We start from the raw sequence: 25,848 nt of genomic DNA, 5'->3' as shown, positions 1-25,848 counted from the left end.
ATGGCTCAGAGGTTAAGAGCACTGACTGCTCTTTCCAGAGGTCCTGAGTTCAATTCCCAGCAACCATACAGGTGGCTCACAACCATCTGTAACGTGATCTGGTGCCCTCTTCTGGCCAGCAGTCATACATGCTGTATACGAAATAAATCTTTAAAGAGAAAAGAAAAAGAAAACCCGATTTACTCTCTGTCCTAAATAGATACCACACTTGCAGTGGAATCTACGTACAGATACCCAGGTCTGGGGAATTTGTGTGGAAGGGACCCTGTGAGCCAGCTCTTCCACCCTTCAGGGAACTCAACTTGAAGCATTTGCCTTTTGGGTCAGAGTGAAGTGACATCAGAAACTAGAGCCTATGCGTCTACTCTGGAAGGGCAAGGCAGTTAACTAGTTAATGATGGATCGCAGTTTTCTTCCCTGGTTATGCTAAGTACCACATGATCATTGCAAAAACTTATGGAGTGTGGTTTGTAAATTTTTAAAGTGTGTAATTAGATCTTTTTTAAATCTAAGATAATTTTTGTGAGCCTGGTTTACTTACTTAGATTCTTTTGTTTGCTTGCTTGCTTGTTTGTCTCTCTGTGTAGCCTGACTGGACTAGAACTCTCTATGTAGAACAGGCTGAGCTTGAATTTACAGTCATCTGCCCACCTCTGTCCCTAGTGCTGGGATTATAGGTGCACAACACCATGCCTCACTTGAAAGTCTCATTCTAACGGCCACATACTATACCATTCCAAACAGCCACTATCTTATGTTGTGGAATATTATTTTAAATGGACAAAGATGTGTTACATTTGTTTCTGCTGCCTTTGTTAATGGTGTAAAGATGTGTTACATTTGTTTGTGCTACATTTGTTTAATTATGTAAAGATGTGCTGCATTGGTTTCACCTTGCCTGCCTAAGGCATTCGATTGGTCTAATAAAAAGCTGAATGTCCAATAGCGAGGCAGAAGAGGGATAGGCAGGGCTGGCAGGCAGAGGGAATAAATAGGAAGAGGAGTCTAGGCTCAAAGAAGAAGAAAGAGAACTAGGGAGAAAGAGAGGGACACCAGTCAGCCAGACATGAGAAGCAGTGAAAACATGAGAAGCAGTGAAAGTAAGATATACAGAAGGAAAGAAAGGTAAAAAGCCCAGAGGACAAGCATAGATGAAGAGAAACGGGTTATTAGAGCTAGCAAGAAACAAGCCTAAGCTAAGGCTGAGCATTCATAACTAATAAGAACTCTTTGTGTCATGATTTGGGAACTGGTTGGTGGCCCAAAAGAAAAAGCCTGCTACGTCCATATGCTTGGACATGTTTCTTTCTTTTCTTTTTCTTTTTCTTTTTTCCCTGTTTTTAAGCGAGTGCAGTTGAAGAATTAGCGCATTCACCTTCATCTGGGTTTCTGGTAATGAACTAGAGAAATTGTTCCTGAAAGTCTAACCTTTTCATCTGGGTTTTCTGGAGAACGTAATTTCAAAATAGTTCTCTCTGAATTAAAGAGCAAGTCACTTAATTTAAAGACATATGCAGGGGCTGGTGGGATGGCTCAGACGGTAAAGGCTCTTGCCTTGAAAGCCTGCTGACAGGATCCACAGAAAGGTGGAAACAGAGAAAGTGCCAGCGTTGCCCTGTGACCTTCGCACGTACCCTGTGGCAGGTGCATCCCATGAACATACAATGACAATAAATAAAACACACACCTACCATGGAAGGTCTCGTTTTCTGTGACTGCCTTGGTGCAGAAGACAAAACAATGATCAATGCCTTGAATTGGAAGTCAGCATAAAACCAAACAGATAAGACGTCTCAAACTTCTGGGTTTCACTCCCGCTTGCTCTTGAGCAAGCCTGGCTCATTCTATCAGCCTTGACTGTGTGTGATGTAACTAGTTTTTAAACAATCTAAGTCTGTTTTGCCGCCCATAAAATAGAGACATACCAGGCCCACTTACACCTACAAGACATCCCGAGACTCAAAATGCTTGCAAACCTTGACATTCAGTCAACCACAAACTACCATTTTGGAGCTCTGCTGGGAGCCAGAGTGGAATGAACAATACAAGGCATCTTTTTGCTACAGGGCAAACCAACAGTATATTTTAAAAATTCAGTGCAGTGGATGGTTTCCCAAGTGTATTTGAGCTCAGAACTTTTACTTTCTATTATATGTATTGATACCCAAATTGCATTGTAAAGTTGCATGTACCTGTACTTCAGGAAATACAATGTTATGGTTTGATTTTGCATGTTGTGTAAGGCCTGTATCCTAGTTTGGTTTCTTTGTTGTAATAAGTCACCAAACAAGCCGGGCAGTGATGGTCCATGCCTTTAATGCCAGCACTGGGGGGTGGGGGGCGCAGAGGCAGGAAGATCTCTGAGTTTGAGGCCAGCCTGGTCTACAGAGTGAGTTCGACAGGGAACAAAAGCAACTGGGGGGAAGGAAAGGGTTTATTTCGGCTTTCATTTCCAAGTAACTATTCATCACAGAGAAAAGTCAGCAAAGGAGCTACAGGCAGAACGGAGTTTGAGGCAGTAACTGAAGCACAGATACACACTCACTGGCTTGCTCTCCACGGCTTGCTCAGCCTGCTTCATACACAATCCAAGGACCTCCTGCCATTGGGTGGCACGGCCAACACTAAGTTGGGCCCTCCCACATCAATCATTAATCCAGAAAATGATCCACAGGCTTGCCTATAGGCCAGTTTGAGAGAGGCAATTTCTCAGCTGAGGTTCCTTCTCCCCAGGCGTCTCTCGTTTGTGTCAAGTTGACAAAGACTAACGGGTACAGCCTGTGAAGGCAAGCAGGCTGTTTTTTTTTTTTTTTTTTTTTTTTTATACCTTGCTGTATCTTGAACTATAAAACAGCTGCCTACACATGAGAGGTTTAATAAGATGTGCTCAGTGGTGAATATGCTTTTCATTAGACTGGTTTAAAAATAACCTCTAGAAATAATTTGGAGCAATGAAGTAAATTAAAAGTACTCACACACCACTTGTGAGAGTGAAAACCAGCTTCACTTCATGCGCCCATGTGCTCATGCTCATTTGTCAAGCTGTGCAATTTTGAAATTCTACCCAAGAGATGTAGAATTTTTAAATGGACAAAATAAGTATAAGTGAATTATGTTGAAAAAGTTATACAATGGATAAGTTACAGAATTAAAATGGATTATTCTGCAGCTATGGACACACCTATAAAAAAGCCATCACTTAGAAATTTGCTTATACGAAATGCATTCGTGAAGCTGGAGAGATGGGTTAGTGGATAAGAGCACTGGCTGCTACTGCAGAGGACTTGGGTTCAGTTCTCAGCACCCACAAAGCAGCTCACAACTGCCTCTAACTCCAGCTCCAAGGAACCCAAGGTCCTTTTCTGGTCTCCCAGGCAATAAGCACACACATACATGGTACACAAACATATATGTAGGCAAATACTCATACACATAACAATTTTTAAAGACTGTATTCACAACCCATATATAATTCTGTATCCATTTTTCCTTCGTATTAAGGGGAAAGGCAAGATACTAAATTATATATAGACTGTGAGTCTGTGTATAAAACGCACAAACACAAAATAAAGAACTCTGTCAACTATGTACTTAACATATGTGTTAACATAAATAAATATGTTAATTTTCTTAACATAGTGTAAGGCAGGTACTACAGTACTATAATAACAATTTTATAGCTAAGAAAATTGAGCCACACAGTTGAGAAATTGTGTGATTAGGCCAAAGTCACAAAACAAGATTCAAGCCTGGATAGTCTGCAGCCTAAAATATTTTGGTAAACAGTTCACCACGATGTTGACAGCAGAGGCCTCTGGGTGGTAGAAAGGAGTACTTTCTCCTAATTTCCCTCCATTTAAAAATAAAAAAGTAGCCGGGCGGTGGTGGCGCACGCCTTTAATCCCAGCACTCGGGAGGCAGAGCCAGGCGGATCTCTGTGAGTTCGAGGCCAGCCTGGGCTACAGAGCGAGATCCAGGAAAGGCGCAAAGCTACACAGAGAAACCCTGTCTCGAAAAACCAAAAAAAATAAAAAATAAAAAATAAATAAAAAATAAAAAAGTAATAAAGAAAGTATTATACTCTAAAAGGGGCAAATCAACTAAATGTGTTCCTATACTAAATCTGAGCAGAAAGCTTCTTTCTTTTACATTTATTCCCGTGTTAGAACCAGGAACCCTGTTGTTGGATGTGACTGTTGACTGTCTTCGCGGTGGGAGAGAAAATAACCTGCTTCTAGTTCTGATCTTATTCTGTCCTACCCTGAAAAGCACACACCGTCAAAACAAGTCCAGGATCTTGTAAGACGAGGAAGAAGGAGAAGAGAAAACTGTATTAACCGGGGAAGCCTCAGCTCAAGCATGTCCCCAGGAGGCCCGCTTGTTTTTTGTTTTGATTTAAGCAAAGCATGAAGCACTGCCACTGAAGCACGCTTTGGCAGGCTACGGTTCTAGACGAGGCAACGATATTGACGATAAATGTGCAAAGCATCTCAATGTAAACCTTAAACTAAAGAGAGCACGTCCACTCTACACTAAGACCCTCTCAGCCAGTAATTCAATTTTCAGATCTCGTTCCGGTTCAAGTGTCCAGCCGGACCGCGGCTCCGGTGGACTACAACTCCCAGCATGCAAGAGGTTTCTACCCATGCGCCCTGGCACCTGATGGGTACATTTCCCAGAAAGCCGAGCGGTCACGCCGGCGCGCGCGTGCGCCCTGGCGTCTTTGGGCTCTTCCGGACTTGGGTTTGACCTACAGCCGCCCGGGAAAAGATGGCGGCCCCAGCAGTGTCCGGGCTGTCCCGACAGGTAGAGGCTGGCTGGAGGGTCCCTCCTGGGGTGGCCGGTTCCTGGCTCCCAGCGCCGCATGGGAGGCCGTGGCTGAGGGGTCGGGCCGCTCACTAAGGTCGTGGGGCCCCGCGACTGGGGGCAGCGTGGGGCGGATCCGGATTTCGTCCCGCGGGTCGTGGGCGCGGGGTCGCACTGTCTTGACCTTGACATCCGGGGGCCACCGCGCAGAAGAGCAGCCGGCAAGGTCCTGGGTGAGGGAGGATCGGGGAAAGGACACGGCTGGCCGTGGTGGTCAGCCTGTCAGGGCTAGCCGCTTTGCTCAGTCCGGAATATTGAGTGTTCGTAAAGCCATTGCATGTGTTTATAAATCAGGGAGAAAGTGGCAAAGTGTCTCCTCTCTGGCTGGCAGCCAGTGAGTGATGGTGAGATTGGAACCCGTCAAGTCCAACAGAACCTGGAATTGGCTGGAAAAAGATATGTGTCTGGATCATCTGTCGTGATGCTTTTCGTTTGCAACATAAATAATTTTCACCAAGGCGTTAGCTTTTGAATCCTCATAGCCGGTTCTAATATGTACATTCCAGAGCTGGAAGTATATAACCGTGACCTGGGGCCCTTACGAGGTGCATTCTAAGCTGTGGATTCCAGGCTTCTGCCTTGACAGACACAATGTCCTTTCTTAAGACCTGAAGCCTGGTGCCATATCAAGTAAAACTCAGAGAATTAATCTTTGGTCTTAGATAGCTTTTCAGTTCCTAAGCAAGTATATTTGCTTGAATCATGACTGGAATCCTCCCACTTTCGTTAGAAAATTTTCTCAAAGGTGATGATAGATTTCTTAATTGTTTGGAAAATTAAATTTTGGGAAGTTAGTGTATTCTCTCTCAGCCATCCGGCGGGGATGGTGGTGGGAAGGCAGTTTCCAAAGCAATTTGGAATGACTCTCAATAGGGAACGTATTTATAGGTAACAAAGAACAATTCCCATTCATATGTGATAATATAAAGTAGTAGATGCAGCTACTCCTTTATTATTTTAACATATTGCTAAGCTAGTGCAGAAATCCTTCACATAACCCCTTTGATCCCTTTTCTTTTGTCCTAAAGGTGCGGAGCTTCAGTACGTCTGTGGTCAGGCCCTTTGCCAAGCTTGTGAGGGTATGTTAAGTTCTTTTGTGGTGGGAAAGCACATGAGAGTGTGAGTTAAACAGAAATACAGTTAGGTGTGTAATTACTAACCTTTTCTCTACAAGATTAGCAGTTTCCAAATGAATGTCTGGGATGGGGGAGAGGGGCGGCTCATCCCTAACCTTTAATGTTTTAAAAATTATTTGTTTGGGACCAGCAAGAGGGCTCTGTGGGTCAAGGCTCCTGGTGGCAATCCTGAGGATCTGAGTTTAATCCCTGGAACCCATGTGGTGGAAGGACCCTGCAAGTTATCTACTGTCCTCTGTTTTCCACATGTATTCTGCGCGCGCGCACACACACGAACACACACACACACATGCACGCACACAAACAGGTGGTATGTGTAAAAGAATTTTAAATTGTTTTTCCTAGTAATCCTCCATAGACAAGCTAGGCTTTTGTTTTCTTTTCATGAAGGAAATAGTTCTAACAAAAGAAAGCAAAGTGCCCAGCTTCTTATAGTTGTCACAGGAGTTGACACTCTGTCACAACTGCATGTTGCTTCTTGGCTCTGGCAGCTAATGAGGCGTGTTTGTACTCTGCACCTTTTTCTCCAAACAGAATCAGTACTGGCAGGTTCCACTAGGTTGGTTCTCCCCGGCACCAAGAGTCTCATTGCAGAGGTCTGCCAGCCCCTTTCGTTTTAAACCAGAGTCTGATGGATACAGACAATTTCAACCCTGTTACCCAATACAGATTGTAGTATGGCTGAATGTAGGTGGATTATTTTGTGACTCTTTTATTACTAGTTCATGTGTGACAGAATCCATTCAGCCGTCTTAGCTTATTCTGGGCTGTCCTATGCTCTCCAGCAGCCAGGCCTGTCAACTGTACTTACACTCACCTTGGGAAATAGCAGAACAGAATGCATTAGGGAGCATTAGGTGGAACTTCCAGAAGCACACCCCACCCATCTTAACAGCACCAAATTCCTGAAGAGCTCTGTGAATGGGACCATTTTCTTCCTGCTGAGAACTCCTAAGCTACTGTAACAGTGATGGGGATGTGTGCCCTTGGGTGGTTCTCCTACACCGCTCTTCTGCCTCGAGTGTCTCCAAAACTGTCTGCTGTTAGTACTTGAACCTCCCGTGATTAGAGACTGCCTGGTTACTGAGTTCAAGAAAGCCAGAGCTCATGGCCAGCAATTGCAGGTAGGCAGGTCTGGAAGGGACACCGAGCCTTCTCTGCCTCTCCGGGGGTAGAAGGTCCTGTCCTGGCCGAGAGGTCTCTAGTTTGAGAATTCTCATTCAGGACTGCTCCTTGGTGACGTAGTTCAGTGGTTTGGCAATGGGAAATGTAGTCTTTAAATGAGAAATGGTTCCATTCCTGACCTAACTACCCCTGCCCCTCTGTTTCCAGCCCCCTGTGCAGGTATACGGCATCGAAGGACGTTATGCCACTGCCCTTTACTCTGCGGCATCTAAACAGAATAAGCTGGACCAAGTGGAGAAGGAGTTGCTGCGTATGGGGGTGAGGAGCGTCGCCGTGGGCCTGGGCCTGCATTTTTGCCTTCAGTTGTTTAGCTGTGCAGAGAACCACCAGAAACCACAAAAAGTTTACTACAGACATGCTGTGTGATAATACGGCCAGTGCATTATCTGAAACTACTGTGCGATACGGGCTAGGAGACACATGAGTATATTAACATCATGAACTCAAGCTTTCCAGCTAGAGATAAAATGTAATTCAAGAATACTTGCCATTTTAGAAGATCAAGTTTATATTTATAAACCTAGAATAGTCAAATGTGTTTTGAATATATTTTCACTTTACTGAAATTATATTTCTTCATGAAAGTTTCTTCAGAAGCTTCCTGGGTTTATAAGTAATTTTTTAATTCCGTTTCCTTATTTATTGGGAATTGGGGAATGTTGGGCATGCACGGAGGAAGTGTAGAGATCAGAGTCCTTTCCCTCTACCCTATGAGTTCAGGATCAAGTCTGGTCAGCAGTCTCTCTTCTACTGGGTAGCCGCCCTCTGGCTGTTGTCGGGCAGGTGGAGTCGCTCCAGACAAAGGTGGATTTCCCAGTTGGCTGTTCCAAGTGTGTCTCTAATCCACGTCTCTTAGAGACCAGAGCCGGCTGCCCAGGCCAGCATGGTGCGCTGTGTAGCAGACAGTGCCCAGGTGCCGCTCCTCTCACTCACTTAAGCTCTTACTCCGTTTATAAAGTGAGTTGAGCCGTCCGCCCTCCTTGTCTGCAGATAACACTGGGGAGCTTGGCTGGACCTGGCTTCCTGTCGGAGACCCTGTCGGGAGGCCAGACCCTGTCGGGAGGCGTTGCCTGGAGCAGAGAGGCCTGGCTGGTGATCGCCGTAGGTGGTGCTCAGTTAAGCTCTCTTTGAGCCAGGCAGTCCTGTTCACCGTGAAGGTGATGCTTTGGGCGGTGGGCGTTAGAATGGGTTTGGGCAGACGAGATGCCTCATAGGGGAAGGACACTTGCCACCAGGCATGACTACCTGAGTTCATTTCCTGGGACCCACATGATGAAGGAGAGAACCAACTCCGGCCAAGTTGTTCTTGGACCTCCACGTACCCACCATGCCATATTCATTCTCATTCTCATTCTTATTCTCTCTCTCTCTCTCTCTCTCTCTCTCTCTCTCTCTCTCTCTCTCTCTCTCTCTCTCTCTCTCATGTTTTTAACTACCTAGATTTTACTTTGATAACACCCAGAAGTCAATCCTGTAGAAGGGAGACAGCTATCTAAGGGTCTGAGAGGGAGGGGTGGTATGGTAAGAGGTGTCACTTTAAATGTCTACTGGATGTTGCTAGCAGAGGCAGGAGGAGGTGGGTAGCCCAACTCCAGGGTCATGTTTATAAAGGCATTTCTGGATGGCTACTCAAGCTGAAATCCTAGCGTGAAAGTCAGTACTAAGTGGCAGTGGACTGAATTCTGGCCAGGAGCCAATGGGGTGCTGGGGAGCAGGCAGCAGGCACATGGAGACCTGTAACTGGAAGGAACCTGCCCAGGAAAAGCCATTCTGGGTCCTTGAACTCCGCCTGGTGCTGAGGTCAGCAGACGCTGAAGCAGCAGGTGGTTACTGGATTCACATGTGTGATTCAGCGGAGTGGGGATACAAATGGATTCCCAACACTGTTGTGGTTTTTGTTCTCTCTCCCTCTCAGACCAGAATCACACAGTTAGTTTGTCTGGGGACAAAGAGAAAGGGCACAGTCAGGGTTCCCTGAGACGGGCCTCAGGGTTCGTAGGGGATGGCGTGCTGAGGAAAACGGGCTTAAAATGTCACACATGGTAATATTTTTGGTGAGATTGTGGAAAATGGGCTCACCATGTCACACGTGGTAAGATGTATGGTGAGACTGTGGCTGCTTAATTTCTTAAAAATACACGTAAGAAACTTCATAAGGTATTTTTGAAGTTCTCTGAAGAATGTCTTTAATCCCATGTGAAGTCATGAACAAAAAGATGTGTAGCAGCTGGAATCGTGTCTGTACTTCCAGCAACTCCTGAGGGATCCCAAGGTGTCTCTTGCTGTTCTGAATCCCTACATCAAGCGCTCCATCAAAGTGAAAAGTCTGAAGGATATCTCAACAAAGGAAAAGTTCTCTCCACTGACAGCCAACCTCATGAGTAAGTGGGGGAAGTTCCCAGCTGGGTTTTCTTAGATAGTTGCTTGAACTGTGCCAGAGGGGAGGGGGCTGGGGAGGGAGAGGGAGAGAGAAAGAACCTGGTGCTCCAGGAAGTCAAAAGAGGGCATCAGACCTCTGGAACTGGAGTTATGGGTAGTTGTGAGCCAACATCTGGGTGGTGGGAACGGAACCTGGGTTCTCTGCAGGAGCAACACCCCATGCTCATAATCACTGAGCCATCTCTCCAGACCCCATCATAGTCTTGTGGGTTTTGTTTTGTATTTTGTTTTTTGTTTTGTTTTGTTTTCTGGAGCTGAGGACCGAACCCAGGACTTGCGCCCACTGAGCTAAATCCCCAACCCTCCCATCATAGTCTTAGAGGGCTTTGACGCTGGTGTTTTCAGGCTCCGAGTTGACATTGCTTTGAGTGTGAGTCAGTGAGTTTCATGTCGCTCCCCCAGGCTTACTTGCTGAAAACGGTCGCCTGAGCAATACCCAGGGAGTCATCTCTGCCTTTTCCACCATCATGAGTGTCCACCGTGGAGAAGTGCCCTGCATGGTGACCACAGCATCTGTGAGTAGCCCTTGCACTGGAGAATGTGGCTTGTCACTAGTGAGGTTCCTGTGAGTCTCCACCTGGAAGGGCAGTGTGTATCTTATTAGTGATTAGTCATGGGGATCTTGACTGCATTTAAAGGACCTCAGAGTATTTTATGAACTAGTGACTTAGGTCCTATTATGGCCTGAATTCTTTGTTTTGTTTTGTTTTGGTTTTGGTTTTGGTTTTTTGAGACGGGTTTCTCTGTGTAGTTTTGGTACCTGTCCTGGAACTCACTCTGTAGCCCAGGCTGGCCTCGAACTCACAGAGATCCGCCTGCCTCTGCCTCCCAAGTGCTGGATTAAAGGCGCACACCACCGCCGCCTGGCTATGGCCTAAATTCTCAAATGCCATACTAAGTTCTAGAATAGGAATGTTTAACCTGGGGGTTGGGGTGCACAGGCCCTTTGACCTGCTGGAATGCGGTGCAGTAACCAGCCACCATTTATTGGTGTTGCCCTCTACCGGGCTCTCAGAAAATGGGTGTGAAGTATGACTTTCCTTTTATCATAGTCAAGAAGCTGAAGCCTAGTCCACAAGGTGGGCCCAGGATCTGAACTCTGTGTACATTATATGGCCTTCCTACAAGTAATTTTGTTGTCTTAGGTATATATTTTCCTTTGTAATATAGTTCAACCAAAGCAGGAAGGCTGTTCGGTGAGTAAACATGAGTAGACAGTGCGGTGTGCAGCCCTGGCCATGTCCAGATTGTAGTTTGGTATTTGAGGCACCTATGGAGTTTGGGGGTGGCGTTTCTTGTGTGGCCAGACCTTCTGCTCCTGAACCAGTACGCTGGAAGGTACACTGTAGTGCAGCCGCTCCCTAGCACGCCCCTTACACACACACACACACACACACACACACACACACACACACACACACACACACACGAGTCAGGAGTCAAGGGCCTGTCCTGGTGACCCACGTCCACTGTAGTCTCCCTCCATAACTGTACATCCTGCTGGTGTACTCTGTTTAAAGGATGGTCGGTTCTCTTTCAGCCTTTAGAAGAAGCTGTTCTCTCCGAGCTAAAGACGGTGCTGAACAGCTTCCTGAGGCAAGGCCAAGTACTGAAACTGGAGGTGAAGGTAGGTGTGGTCCCTCGCATTTTCTGACTTGGCCATGGCTGTGCAAGTGTTGATGCTGAGGCAGAGCTTCGGCGTGAGTAGTTCTGATCCCTGCGTAGTTCCCATCTGTGTTTGGGTGGCCTGTCCGTTGTAGGGAGCCTTCTCGGGGGGTTTTCTTCTACCCACTGAGGAGAGAATCCTGTGTTTTCACATTTGCAACCTCTTTCCTTTTCTAGACTGACCCGTCAATCATGGGCGGGATGATTGTCCGAATTGGGGAGAAATACGTCGATATGTCCACAAAGTCCAAGATTCTGAAGCTCAGCAAGGCCATGCGGGACTTGCTCTGAAGGCTGTGTCGACCGTACGGGCTCTCGTCCTTGGAGCAACAATAAATGCTTCCTGAAAAGAGGGCGCCATGTCTCTTGTCCTTTAAGGGATTGTGGTGCCGTCTTCATCCCCCGCAGGTTCCCCTAGTCTCCAGGTTAGAAAGCCTTTGGGCTGGAGGTCGTGGTCTGTGTGTGTTCTTAGGAATTCCTGATTAACATTGTACCTACACAGTCTGGTCCTGCCTGCCAAAATCTCACTTGAGGGGTGGCTGAGAGCTGGTCCCTATCTGACCAGTCTGAAGGAGGCCTCCCACTGAGAAGATCCTCACATAGAACCCCTCACTGTAGGGCGCTCTAACTTTCCAGTCCACACTGGGCACCTCGTAGGAAATCTAGCAATCCTGTGATACAGTAGAACAGGTCCCTCCCATTTTACACCTGCAGTTTGTTCAGGGTCACGAGGTAGGGTGACAACTTGGTAGGGTGGTGGCGAGGCCCTGGGTCTGGTTTGCAGTCTCCATTCCATGCTTGTTCCTCTTGTGACAGACGGCACACGGCCACCAGCCAGCCAGGCTAACACACATGTCCCCATGTCCCTTCTCACAGTGTCCCTGAGATGCTCCCAATCCACCTTAGCCAAACAGCTCCCACATGCTCTTCCCAAAGCTTGCCTCTGGAGAAGCCAGAGCTCTCCAGGTGACCAGTAGCCCCTCCTGGGCCACTCCCAAGAGCATTTGCCTAACAGACCGATTACTTCCTCAGAGGGCTCCTGATAGATGCCTCCGAAAGAGGGCAGCTGGGAAGTCCTAGAGGGCAGGACAAGTCCCAGGGCTCCACTAGCTGCACGCTACGGCTCGTGTGCCCTCGGCCTGCCCATCATGCCAGCAAGCCACCTACCAGAGAGCACTCAGGACTCTGCTTTCCCAGGAGCCAAGAATGCTGAGAGGATTAGTTGGCCTGATCGCAGTTGTGACGTGCTGGTGAGCCTGGGATCACAGCAAGTGACTTGTGCTGGCCAGCCTCCTCTGAAGTACCTTACCACAGGGCTAAGCTTAGCAATCAGAGAAGAGGAAATGTATCAGGTCCAGGTTCCCTTCACCAGCGGCGGCCTGGCAGTCTGCAGGTGATTTCTTCCAACCAGAAACAGTTGAGATGGCGGGATCCAGAGCAGCCAGTGTGGGAGCAAAAGTGATGCCAAAGGCACTGTCACCCTGCCACGCTGTCCCCCCTACCACGCTGTCGCCCTGCCACGCTGTCCCCCTTACCACGCTGTCCCCCCTACCACGCTGTCGCCCTGCCACGCTGTCCGCCCTGCCACGCTGTCGCCCTGCCAAGTTTTCCCATTGACCCCCAGGCCTTACCACAGGGAGAAACAAACCCTGTTGCTGAAGCTGTACCCCACACTGCTGGGCTCTACCCCACACTGCTGGGCTCTTCTCTCCTGCTGAGTGTGACCTTGCCATTCTCCACCTTCCCGAGACTCATTGCCTTCCTCCCAGTTGCTCCTGAGGGCGGGGATAGCCTCACACACACTAGAACTCCAAGGCTCACACGCATTACCTCACAATCCTTGAGAACCAGCTCAGCCACCTTCCTGTCAGTACAGCACACAAGCTTTGCCTCGTGAGGTTGCCGGAGATAATTTTGTGCTGTAGAGTACAAGAGCCTGGATCTCTGTAGAGGAGGCTGGACCTGCGTCTGAGGCAGCCTTGACTGTGCCTCTGAAGTACTGAGATTCAGGCATGTGCCACCACACCCAGCTTTACAGTGAAGTCCTTCCTAACATCTTCAAACAGCCTGATGTGGTGGTGCATCCCATAATACCAGCACCCATGACTGAGGCGGGAAGGTCATGAATTTTGAGTTCAGCCTGGCATATGTATCAAAACCCTATCTCAAAAAGCAGAACAAAGGTCAAGCGGTGATGGTGTATGCCTTTAATCCCAGCACTCGGGAGGCAGAGGCAGGTGGATCTCAGAGTTTGAAGCCAGCCTGGTCTACAGAGTGAGTTCTAGGACAGGCACCAAAACTACACCGAGAAACCCTGTCTTCAAAAAAACAAAAAACAAAAGCTGTTTAATCCAGCATTCGGGGGCAGAGGCAGGTGGATCTCTGTGAGTTCAAGGCCAGTGTGGTCTACCCAGAGAAACCTTGTCTCAAGAAAAAACAAAATATCACCACAGAGCTAGAGCCATGGCTCAGTGGTGAAAAGCACATATTGGTCTTCCAGAAGTCCTGAATTCTAATTCAACATCCACATCAGGCAGCTCACAAACACCTCTAACTCCAGCTCCAGGAGACCCAACACCAGCCTCTGCAGGCAAGGTGCACTTGTGTGTACATACCTGCCCCTCACCACCACATAATTAAAGATAAAAATTTTTTAATTTGTGTGTGTGTGTGTGTGTGTGTGTGTGGTTCTTAAATTAGGGTAAACAAAGGTATAGCCAAATGGCCCTCAAAACCACACTGTGGAAGACAAGGGCTGATGGGGAAGAAAGCCAACAAAACTTGGAAGGTCTGAGGTGTGCAACTGAACAGCCCTTGTGTATGGCACAATGTGTGTGAACTATTCCACACACGTAACGTCCTACGCTGGGTCCACAGAAGACAGCGCATGAAGGCCATTGCAAGTTTAACACTGAAGCCAGTTCTGCATGCCTAAAACCTCAATCTTGGGGTGTGAGGCAGGGGGATCAGGAGTTAAGACCAATCATAGATAGCTATGTGTGACCCTGTCCAAAAAGCAAAACCCTCTCCTGCAGAATATCTCTAGGGAGTGATCTGTGGGTTTGCCTCTCCTCTCGGGCTGGCTAGGCTTCTTCGCACCACTAACTATTCTTGGCATTTCTCAGCTATACAATGTAGAATTTCTCATGTTCTCAGGAATACTCAACACAAGGAGTCTGTCTCCACAGAGGTAACTATCTGAGGACACAGGAGAATTGAAAAGATGGCAGCTGCCATGTTTCGTTTTCTAGATTTATTTTTACATCCTTTTTCTTGTATAACTACAACCTTATCTCTGGGAAGTAAACTCAGGGAGAGACACTCATTTTCAGGGCTGTTAGCGTCCTGTGTGTCAGCAAAGAAGCGGAAGAAGAAAGCTCAAAATGGCGATCCGAGGTAGTGAAGCTGGCTGTTCTTGTTTTATTCACCAACTATGTGATTTAAACCACACAGGTCAAAATGACCAAGGAACGAGATGCTCGGGCCTGGCGATGCCTACCAACGCTGCCACTGGAGCAGAGAAAGTAGACAGTGCCCAGCTGCTGTGATCTGGATTGGTAAAACAACATTTCACACAGAATAAGGTGTCAAGGAGTATTCAGACATCAAAAAATAAGTAACAGAAAAACCTGCTTTTAAACAAACAGGAAGGAAGCTTGTGTGACCCTGCTTCAGCAAACCTTACACAAATGTGGAATTCTATAATTTATAATGTCTAATAATCTTTAGAACTCCATTAATGTTATAAAACAGACAATATAATCCTTCCATGAAAAATACTGTTACTTAGCAACAGGTACATATTACAATGAACAGGACATCCATCGGGGGAGTGCTTAGTTCTGCCCTGGGCAAAACTCTGAAGGAGCTGCAGGCTACCAGTATTGTAGCCCACTACAGAGATCACAAAGGCTAACCTCCCCAATGCCGTGGGGAGGGCCCTGTGTTCTTTTGTCTACAGATTTAAAACACCCAGGACAAGGGACAGTTGTCTGGCTGGTTTATCCTCACAACCCATGGCCACCCCAGCCCAAGGGGTATCATTCCAGGAGGGAAGGAACAGGGTCTATGAGGACAAAGAAGCCAGAAATTGTGTGGTTCTGCACGCTAGCCTGACATGGCCTTCCCGGGCTACATCTGAGAACAGCTAAGTGGCCCCATCTTTGGGACTAGAGGTGGCTACAGAACACCGTCATTTCTAGCCTTAGCAGAGTCCAGAAAGCATCCTGCAGGAAAGCTGCCCGAACCTCTGCGGGCAGGACATCGCTTGACTCCAGCATCCACCAGTGTGGAGTTACTAAGATAGAAAGCTGGCAGTATCCAGAGGCACAACTTACTGGTGGAAGTACTGGCCCAGCACACACTCCTGCTTGTCCTTTAAAACGGACCCTAGACTTCCTGCAGTGATCAATCAGTATGCACCTGAGTCACCAGAAACCCGCTCTTAATCGAGAGGCATTTCTGATCAGGTGGGGAAGCTTGAACTCGGGGTCACCACTAACTAAAGTCACTTGCAGATGCTCTCTCGAGAAGCAGGGGCCAGAGGGGAGAGGTTAGACACTGAGTTTCACAAACCCTTCCTGGGTCACCTGAAGGACCATTCTTGGTGGTCTATACCGGCGGTGCTCAGAAGCAGCCTGAACTCCTGATTTTTTTCTGGGAAGGGAGTGGAAAATAGAAGGCAGGTTCTTGCTTCAGCCTAGGCCTCCAGGAAGTTCACCCTGCCTGCAAACAACTGAGCCTAGAAGACCCAGGCTCAGCCTCCCCACCCCTCTGCAATGGTGAGGAAAGCTGATGGTCTCCCTGAATGCTCCTGAATTCTCTGACCGCATTCCTGACTGGAGCCCATGGTCTATGCACCAGGTCTGTCTCAAGGCGGGCTGTGCACCACTCTTCAGAATATGCCATCTGTATGAGGCAACCTATCATGTAACATGGCCTCATCCCAGGTCATGGCTGCAGGGTCCCTTCCTTTTTATCACGCCTCCACCCACTTCATTGACACCGTATCCCCTGCAAGGCAGAAGAAAAAAAAATCTCACACTTTTGAATTCCTAAACATTCAACTTGGATTTGTTTTTTAATAAAATTTAGTTGAGTTGAACCCAAGTGATCTGATCAAGCATATCTAGTCCCGGAATATGTTTTTAAGCTTCTTCTATAGTTTATGCACTTAAATTAGATTCCTAAAATACTCTCATATACATACAGAAAAATAATCTCTCAATGAGAAATCACATTTTACAATAACAAGTTAAATATTCAGACTAGAGAATCTGTTAAGTTTACGCAACATTGAACAGCATAGCCTCTTACAGACTGTATATACATATAATCGTCATTCCCAAAAACATACAGCAGAGATTTCATGACGAACCACATACAGAGCACAATCTTTTCACATTATGTAGTGGATTTCTTTTTCTTTGTTGGAAACTGCATAAGATGCAGAAACCTTAGGAGCTCTGAGCTGACTATCAGACCCAGGTCATTTTGTGGTGGTCTCTCACCTCTGTACAGGTATGTAGACCTACGTTCCCCATCAGCACGTGTGATGGTGCGAAGATGAAGAGCTAAGACAGTACGACACGGCGACTGTGAGCCCACCCCTGTATGCGGGGCTGTGCTCAGAGGCAAGGGCGCAGCTTCAGCTGGTGGGCTGCGTGGACCAGAGACCTGGGGCCATTAACAGCGGATGCTCACTTAAATGCATGTCTGACCATTGAGACCTCTCGAGAATGTTCCGACACTGCGAATATTCAGCAAGTCACGGTTTAAGGATGTTAATTGATGAAGTGCATTTCAAAACGTTCATTAAATGGATGCTGACACAGTAGTGCTCAGATGCCTCCAGGGAGTGTGGCCCATGGAAAGAATTTGCTTTCCTTTAAGGTGACTTAAGTCCATGACGGATGGGGCCTTCTGTCAGTTTTTGTGTCTTTTAGGTTTGAGATAGGGTCTCATGAAGCCCAGCTAGCCTTGAACTCGTCTATAGCTGAGGTTGATCTTAAGTTCCTGATCCTCCTGCCTCCATCTCTGGAGCGCTGGGATTACAGGAGTGGAACCAGGAAGCTCGGTAAGGATTATTGCTCTGCGTGTGTAGACATGGAACTACATCTGCAAAAAGCAAACGGAGCCTCAGAGGGCTTGGAGCATCCAGTACAATGAGAGCTATACACCAGAACACACACGGTGATGAGGGGCAGCTCCAGAGCCGTGGCCTCCCTGGAGCCCTGGTCGTCTAGAACTCAGAGGTTACACACACAGTGGACACTTTCCTCTTCGCTAACGTCACCCAAAAGCCACGCATAAGCCACAAGGGGGATTAGCGTGTGAGGGCACTTGGCCTCTAGGACAGAGAGGCTCCTGGCTCCAACCACTCCTCCTCTCCAGAGAATGGTAGCTAGAGGAATCAGCATCCAGTCACTGGGGGCAGGGACACTCACCCTTCTGTGATCTCCTCCATGAAAGTAGTTTAGAATCCTGTGTGACGCTAGAGACAGGGAGAGCATTCCCTGGTGGGTGACTAGGGGACAGGCTTTATTTCAAAGCAGAGAATTCGACTTTGAAGGCTCAAAGGCTGCCTGATATCCAGTGACACACCCTGGACCGGGACCTGAGAAAGCATCAACCAGAACTCCCTGTCCATTCAGGGGTGCTTGCAATTGTGAGCTGGGGTTCTGTGCGCTCTAATTATCCCGGACTGTTTGTACTTTTAGGAGATAAAAGAAGGGTGTGTTGAAAAAATATTTCACTTCCTAAGCATGCATGAGGCTTTGATCCTTGGCACTGCAAAGAAGATAAAAGAAAAGAAAAAAAAAAAAAGGAAGGGAGCCGGAAAGAAAGGAGGGATGGTGTTACCACCCCAGCTCTGCACAGTCTGCCAGGGAGACCTTTCCAAAGAAAGGAGACACAGAGAAGCCATTCCACATGTACAGTGTAGTCAAGGCCAGGCCCAGGGTGTTGGGCCTGGACAGGTGCATGCCCACACTCAGCAGGACCCAGACTCAGCTCAGTTCTCGCTCTCTGTCACTGAGATCCCCAGTCGTTTGGAATAGAGAAGTCACAATGTTTATTTTCACACTCGGCCCACACATTACCGGCTGGTCCTGAATCCAGCGCCGGGAAGGGTGGAGCACCACATTTCCCGTCTCCTTCAGTCGGACTCGCAACCCTCCCCATTGCCTGATACACACACATACACGCTTGCTCACAGACACACACCATGCAACCAGTGGCTGCATCTCACCAACGTTTGCCACTTAAAATATCCCAAGTTGAAGTTTTGGGGTAGACACTCTGCTATCCAACTGAGTACTGCCACATGACTCCTAGGAGTCCCTCAGGCGGCCAGCCCTTTTCTGTGGAGAACGGAATTGCCAAGCTCCCCTCTGAAGTAGACACAGAAAAGGTAGGGAAGTCGAGAAGGGACCTCTGGACAGCCCCAGCCCCAGCAGGCAGGAATACCACCTCACTAGAAGCCCAGCTCTGGGTTCATGCTAACTTCCATCACTCAACGCTCAGCTGGGCGAGCGCTAGAGCGCTCACCTGCCAGGCTTCAGCCCTTTCTCTGCCCTCTCACTAGAGTTCCTTCTGCGCCACACAGGAGCAATACTGCTAGGTGGCAGCAGGGGACGCCAGCACCTTGGGGCCTGCCCATCGAACCGTCTAGGAACAGCAGGACCCTGGGGAAACTGCAAACAGGAAAGGCAGCTTCTGCCACGCGAGCCACCACACAGACTTTGGCTCCTATTTTTCTGGGGTCCCCACTCTGTTTTCACCAAGAACAGGAGGAAATAAGAAATCTGAGTTTGAGGAGAGAACGGCAAAAGAGTATAGCTGTAGAGGCAGAAAACCACAGGACGGTAATCTTGCAAATGATAAGTTTAAGACGGCTCCCGCGGGAAAGAGGCATCTCCATGGCATAAAAAGGAGCCTTGGTGCCTGACCAGCTCTCCAGAAATCCCAGAGGGACGCTCGGTATTTTGAAGGCTGACAGAATAAGTCCACTATGAATGCAGCTCTCCTCGGTGGACTTTGAACACTAAAACACTCACCACTGTGATGACAGTGAGAATCCAGGCTGGTCCAGAACACGGAACAGAATGGTATTAAATATAAAGGACCTGGCACAGCACAGGGGCACGTTACCCTGAAACAGGATAGCCACACACGGTGCTGGAAGAGCGATATGCCAAAATATAAAAGACTAGCTCCTTTTAATGAAGGAACTAGTTAAGTCTACGTAGAACCGAAGTCGTTATTTGGAGGTGAACACTAATGCTTCCGGCCCTGCGTGCGTGCGTGCGTGCGTGTGTGCACATGCGCATATGTAAGTTCAGGAGCCCGTGCGCATGGAGCCCAGATATCAACCCTGAATGTCTTCCCCACAGCTCTGCACCTTTTCCTTTAAGACCGGATCGCTCACTCACGCCGCTAGGGACTAACCCAAGAACCCTCTTGTCTCGGCCTTCCCAGCACTGGGCTTACCAGGACACGCTGCTGCTCCTGGCTTTTTTACGCGGACGCTGGGGATCAAACTCAGGTCCTCAGACATGCACGGCGGCGAGCATTTTGCTGACCGGGCCATCTCCCCAGCCACTGAACGTGAATTTTATGTTATTGAAATGACTTAAAATTAGATCTACAAGCTGGCTTGAAAGCCACAAAGTTGGCTTCTCTGCCTCCCAGCCCCTAAGGGGTAGCCTGGACAGGATGGGGGAGCCCTGAAGGAACCACACACCGTCAGCGTTGCTGACCGTGTTCGTGCTCCTGACTACAGACTGCCCAGGGTGCCGCCATCTGAATGGTAAGGCTCTCGAGTTAGAGAAGCTGAGACCGTGGCCATCTTTCTCATGGGCTGTGCTTCTCAAGGACAGAGTCTTTCCTGGCTCTTACGGAGATGAAGTTATTACACATCTTAGTTGATCCTGGAGACCTACAAACAGGGACCTCGTGCAGTGCCTTGTGGGGAAGGGGCCTCTAGAACTTCCTCCTCTAGCTCTAACAACTGCTTTCCAGGTATCAGGGAACTGGAGAGAAGAATCCCTGTGGCGACCAGCCAGTTGTTTATTCCAAGTCAAAACTAACAGGAAGTCTTTATTATTTCCTAGACTGGCCCATCACAGGGCAACGTTCACTAATGGGGTCATTCAGAATACAATAAAATGCCCAAAGGGGGTCAAGAGAACTTGCCCCTCAGAAGGCTGCTGCCCTGGAGGTAGAAGCCTCCGTGACAAAGAGAGCGGGGCTATCACATCTTCAGAAATATGACTGCCTGGCAGGAGGGGTGGCAGGGATCGCCAGGCTCTTCTCCAAAGATGTGGTCCTTTAACTCCTAAAGAAGGATGTGGCCGTGGGTGAGCCACTAACCTCCAGCCAGCTCTCACCGGCCCTTCAGAGCCGGAGAGGCCACGTGCTCAAAGAGCTGGGGGAGCCTGCTGAAAGATCTCTTTTGACTGCCTGGCCTTTCCCCCTCCTCCCCTCTCCCTCCTCCCTCCTCTCTTGTCTTCCTCCTCCCTCCTCTCTCCTCCCTTCCTTCTGTCCGTCCTTCTTTCTCCCCTCCTTTTTTCTTCTGCTTTCCAGCATCACCCTGGCCCCATGGACCTTGCATCCCTGTCCCACCCCCCTGCAGGTAGGGACCCTCGGCAGGTAGGCAATCAATGTAGTTGGAAAAGGTCAAGCCCTGGTCCTCCTTAAGGGAACTTAAGTGCCCAGGAGGGGGAGGGGTAGACAGACTGGCATCTTTAGTACCCACACTGGGACTTCTTGCTTCCTACTCGTCCAGTAAGGTCGGGGCTCTTCTAAAGAAGTGCCCACCACTGGTACAAGGCAACTTCTGCCCCGAGGTCTGTCTGAGAACAGAAGCCTAACCAGTACAGCGTGCCCAGAAATGTCATTGTCAATGTGTCTTTGGAGAGACCAGATGGAAATAAAGGAAAACACAAGAATTCAGGCCCGTGGGGCCGCTCCAGGAACGAGAGGGCGGAAGCGGGGATCCCAGCTCCAGAGCACACCTGGATCCTGAAAGGAAATGCAGACTAAAAGACTCCATCACACTTCCAGCCTCTTCTAAGCATCGAAAGGCCGGAAGGGCTAGAAAATAATTCCTTGGTGTACAGATCCTCTTTGTCTCTTGGCTATGGTCTCAGCCAGCTGAAGTACTTCACCTTTCAAATAAAGCCAGGGAGACCCCATCCATCCGCCCTTGATTTCAGACTCACGGGATTCTGGAACATCCTGGACTCTATGAGGTCACTAGCTCTACTCCTGCCCAGCCAACTCTGGGAGGTCACTGCTGCACCCCCTAGGAAGACCAACCTGCAATGACCTTTACAAATGCCCTTGACCTCCTGGACACACTGACGGACTACAGAGTGAGTTCTAGGACAGACAGCCAGGGCTACACAGAGAAACCCTGTCTCGAAAAACAAGCAAGCAAACAAAAATGTAGCAAGCAATGGGAGGGATCCACTGATCCCGTTTCTCTTGGATTTGGTTTTTCCAGTTAAGTTCAGGTCAATTCTCCCAGATGAAATCCTTATATACCGAAGTCATATTTTTGTTTATAAATATGAAGACAGCTGAGCACAGTGGCACATGCTTGTAATTCCAGCACGTAGGAGGCTGAGACAGGAGGATCCTAAGTTCAAGGCCAGCTTGGGCTATGCGGTGAGATCCTGTCTCAAAACAAGGAAGGAAAATGCCCATTTCCCATTAATGTTCTTTGGGGAGAGAGCTTTCTTGTTTGCTGTCCACGGATAGGGACATATTATACAAACAGTTGACGATGGCATCCTTGCCCAGTTTCTCTAGCACTCCTGGTGACTCCAGTCTAGAAAGATCTCTTTTGTTCTGGCTAGGGCAGACCTGGATCTGAACGAATCACATATGTCTCCAAACTCTTGTGGACACGGCAAACTAGTCCCAAGAGATAAAGTTATCTATCCACTTGCTAGGGGGACAAAATATCAGCCCTGCCTCAGAGACCAGAATTGACCCTTTGGGACAATGGTCCACGAGGAAAGCCCAGTGAAGGAGCTTCGGTCCTCAGAGTTCTCAGGATAATTCTCAGGACCAGAGCATAGCCACTTTCTAGGAAAGCCCCCTCTGAGGGAGAGGTCAGAGTGTGGGAGGTACTGGCAGTGTGGCTCATAGAAGAGGAATGCCTCTGGGAGGGGGCGTGTTTGAGGGGCTAGCCCAGGATGCCAGGAGGCATAGCCTGGGCAAGCATTCATAAAGCAAGCGGCTGGGACTCAGACACCTTTGTTGGCAAGGACACGCCATTCGTATCAAATGGAGTCTGACTGTTCAAAGAGAAGTTAAGGAGTCAAGAATCAAGGGTTTGAGATTCTGTGTCACCCACGGGTCACAGCAGCACTCCATCTCCCCAGCAGGACTCTGGAGTCACAGCTGGGTCTGAGGGTCAGCCCAACTCATCCAGAAGTACAACCAGTCATGACAAATGACAACAGTAGATACAAGGACACTAATCCATATTTGTCAACCCCCAGGACAACCCCAAGGATGTCCAGTAGAGTCACCTGGGGAAAAGACCCACAGACTGCATTTTCGTGCTATAATCATGGAATTCTACGAGTAAGCAACCTAGAACCTACGGGGGTCACCACGCATGCCTCAGCCTTCCTACGGGAACACTGATGTTCAACGTTAACCTGAAAAGAAAGTCAATGAGGAGAACAGGGCTAAGGGACAGAAAGGAAGGGGCTGGAAGGGGGACCCAACCCTGGCCAATTGCAACTGAATACTTCTTTTTCACACTATGGGAACGTGTCCTTCAGCAATACACCAAGCAAAGCCTCCTGGTTAAAGAAACAGGGAAGCATGAGCTACAAATCTATTTATATGTTTCATTTAAAACACTCTCTTAATAACACAAAAAAACACAAACATGAAGTGTTTTGACAGTGTTTTCTGCTGGGAAGTGGTAAGCCAATGCATGCCTGAAGTTAAACTAAGTCTATCTCATGTTCAGTTGAAAGCTGCTAACTGAAGAGCTTATTGGTGTGATTCAAAAAAATAGGTATGTCTGTTGTTCTTGATACAAAAGTCAACACTATCTTCAATAAATAAATAATAAGTGTTTCTCAAAAGTATGAAATGTAAACTTTGTTGTCGTTTCCCACATACGTTTTTTGAAAAATCACTTGAAACACATACATGGACAGAGAGAGACCTTTTGGAAGGAGATCACACGAAGCATTCAGTTGTCAGCAGAGTGGCTATTCTGCCACAGAGACACTATCATTTATAAAATACTTCTAGAACCCTAGTTCGATCCTGGGGATCTACAGTAAAAAAGACCACCACCTACCACAGGAAAGCCTGGCCCCAGGATCCAGAGACATGCAAAGGACACATCATGACCACAGACTGGGAGTGTGAGAATGTCAACATAGGAACAAAACTTGGCCCACACTTGTCATTAGCAAATCAAGTTACGTAGTTAACCAACCTATCTCTTAGCACTTAAGGAAAAGAAAACCTGAAGCATTCAAACAAAAAGCTTGGTCTACACACTCCTGACTCTGGCAAAAAAAAGTTCATGTGTTTCTATTATTAAGAAGTTGGTGTGTGCCCAGGAAAGCTTGGGAAGGGTTTCCCATCTTCCTACCCCATGTGTGGGGCTCACGTGTTCCCAAGGTCTTCCCTGCCACCACCAAGTAATGGATTTTCTTAGCATCTCTCCACACCTCCCAACTCCATCCTGAATCCTTTCTCTTTCAAACTTCATCCATCTAAGGCATGACTTCCTGGGGTGACCACTAAAGACTGCTTGCTGTTGAAGTTTCCCACAACAGTCAGGATCCAGTACATTCAAACACAGAATCAGCTCAGGCTGGTCACCAGACAGGGCTCCTCATGGAATATCACAGGGCCTCCAAGCCCAGAGAGAATGTTCTGATAATAGTCAGCAACCAGGACTCCATAATGTCCTTGAGCCTTCCCAGTGACCCAAAGTAGACCTAACGCATCAGGACAGAACGTCACGGATGAGCTTGCAGAACCATTCTCTAAGCACACCTTGAACCACCCCATAGTACACCAGTGCCTTTTCACTGATAGACACTAGTTGAGGTCTGAGCAGCTTCCAATGCACACTTGAGAAACTTCCGGTAACAGCTCTCCAGAGAGCGAAGTCAGTGTCTGCTCCAGGAGCCATTATGCCCAGCATTCAGTCCAGGGCCCCATTTCCCAGGGGGAGCTGGACTGCAAAGCAGCAACGATTCCTTCACAATCGGACTAAACACACCACGCACGGGGCATCATCGGCCAGGTAGTCTATGAAGGGGCTGGTAGAGGTGAGAAACAGGAGGCCTACACAAGTTCTCCAAAACACTGTCACTGCATTTATAAATCTGTTTTATCGTAACCAGACCCACACCTCCAGCCCAGGGACGGAGCCGGGCTCCCAAAGGAACCTAGTTGAAGGTCATGGATTTCAGAGACTCTAGAAGCCATTATGAGACCTGTAGTGAAGACAAAGGAAAGGGGAATTTGGATTCATAAAATGGGACATGGTTTGAAGGGCAGGATTGTCGAGAACTACTTCTAGTAGCCCTGAGGGGCTTCTGTCCATGCTGTCCCCGTTGGCCCGTGGCTGACCACCAGACAGCAAGTGGGGCCTTGAGAGAAGGGAGTCCTCTATGATCATCCCAGGGCTGCTATGGCTCATCAAATAATTGCAGGTCAAGGCGGACCACAATCTCTCCCGTGGGAACCTCGTGCAGCAGGAGACACTTCGTAACGGGCCCTTTGGAGCCCTGGTCTTTCTTGATGTCAGCCACTCGGATCTCTGTCCGACCCAAAAAATCTAAAAGGAGAAAAAGCAAAGCATGCTCAGAAGGAGATCCCAATCTCCTAGGGGCACACTCATGACACTGGGACTCTCTAGGGCGTGGCCAGGCTCCACCTCTTCAAAGACCACTGAGAAGACCAGTGTGAGCCTTTCCAATTGACTTCCCCATGGAGTTGTCAATGTGCCATGATATTTCACTGCTAAAAAAAAAAAAAAAAACAAAACAAAGAAGGTTTTTAAACATTCTCAATAAAACAAAATATATCCAAGATGGTGGGTATACCAACTACCCTGATTTATTGTTACATATTATATACATTTATTGCGATAATCCACCAATAGAATATTTTCTGCGTATATTTTTAAAATATATTAATAGGGTCAAGGAGATGGACCAGTCAGTAAAAACACTTGCCTTGCAGGCACAAGGACATAAATTTGATCCCCAGGGTCCATATTTAAAAAGAAAACCAGAGATGGGCTGGAGAGATGGCTCAGGAGTTAAGAGCATATGCTTCCCTTCCAGAGGAAGGACCTGAGTTCGGTTCCCAGCACCCACATGGTGGCTCACAATCACTTGTAACTCCAATTCCATGGGATCCAACGCCCTCTTCTGGTTCCCATGGGCTCCTTCATGCATGTGGAGCACACAAACTCACATAGGCAAAAACACATACACTGTTTTTAGAGCTGGGCAAGGAGCTAGAGGGGTAACCCGGTACAGTGCTTATCTAGAAC

At 48.0% G+C, this 25,848-nt stretch overlaps 2 protein-coding genes across 4 annotated transcripts in view; one reads left to right on the top strand and one right to left on the bottom strand.

Moving 5' to 3' along the window:
• The first annotated feature begins 4,689 nt into the window (after window positions 1-4,689).
• Atp5po (ATP synthase peripheral stalk subunit OSCP) lies at window positions 4,690-11,646 on the top strand. Its single transcript, XM_052741207.1, has 7 exons — window positions 4,690-4,806; window positions 5,895-5,945; window positions 7,335-7,445; window positions 9,439-9,568; window positions 10,029-10,141; window positions 11,167-11,253; window positions 11,469-11,646. Exons 1-7 carry the CDS (start codon window positions 4,771-4,773, stop codon window positions 11,580-11,582), a joined length of 642 nt encoding a protein of 213 aa, XP_052597167.1. The 5' UTR covers window positions 4,690-4,770; the 3' UTR covers window positions 11,583-11,646.
• A 4,689-nt stretch (window positions 11,647-16,335) lies between these two features.
• Itsn1 (intersectin 1) overlaps window positions 16,336-25,848 on the bottom strand; it is a 193,227-nt gene continuing 183,714 nt past the window's right edge. For all 3 annotated transcript variants that reach the window (XM_052741199.1, XM_052741198.1, XM_052741200.1), the window contains one exon: window positions 16,336-25,125. In XM_052741199.1, coding sequence (XP_052597159.1) covers window positions 24,977-25,125 — 149 coding nt within the window. In that variant the 3' untranslated portion in view covers window positions 16,336-24,976. The remainder of the gene's footprint in view (window positions 25,126-25,848) is intronic.

The sequence above is a fragment of the Peromyscus californicus genome, unplaced genomic scaffold, assembly GCF_007827085.1.
Source record: "Peromyscus californicus insignis strain IS unplaced genomic scaffold, ASM782708v3 Scaffold_16__1_contigs__length_79575227, whole genome shotgun sequence".
NCBI classification, from domain to species: domain Eukaryota; kingdom Metazoa; phylum Chordata; class Mammalia; order Rodentia; family Cricetidae; genus Peromyscus; species Peromyscus californicus.
The sequence above is the reverse complement of the archived record's forward strand: the minus strand, read 5'-3'. Positions and strand labels throughout refer to the sequence as shown.

Coding starts and splice junctions, on each gene's coding strand:
- Atp5po (XM_052741207.1), top strand. CDS start 4,771: ATGGCGGCCCCAGCAGTGTCCGGGCTGTCCCGACAG. Junction 4,807..5,894: donor TGTCCGGGCTGTCCCGACAG/GTAGAGGCTGGC, acceptor TTTGTCCTAAAG/GTGCGGAGCTTCAGTACGTC. Junction 5,946..7,334: donor CCTTTGCCAAGCTTGTGAGG/GTATGTTAAGTT, acceptor CTCTGTTTCCAG/CCCCCTGTGCAGGTATACGG.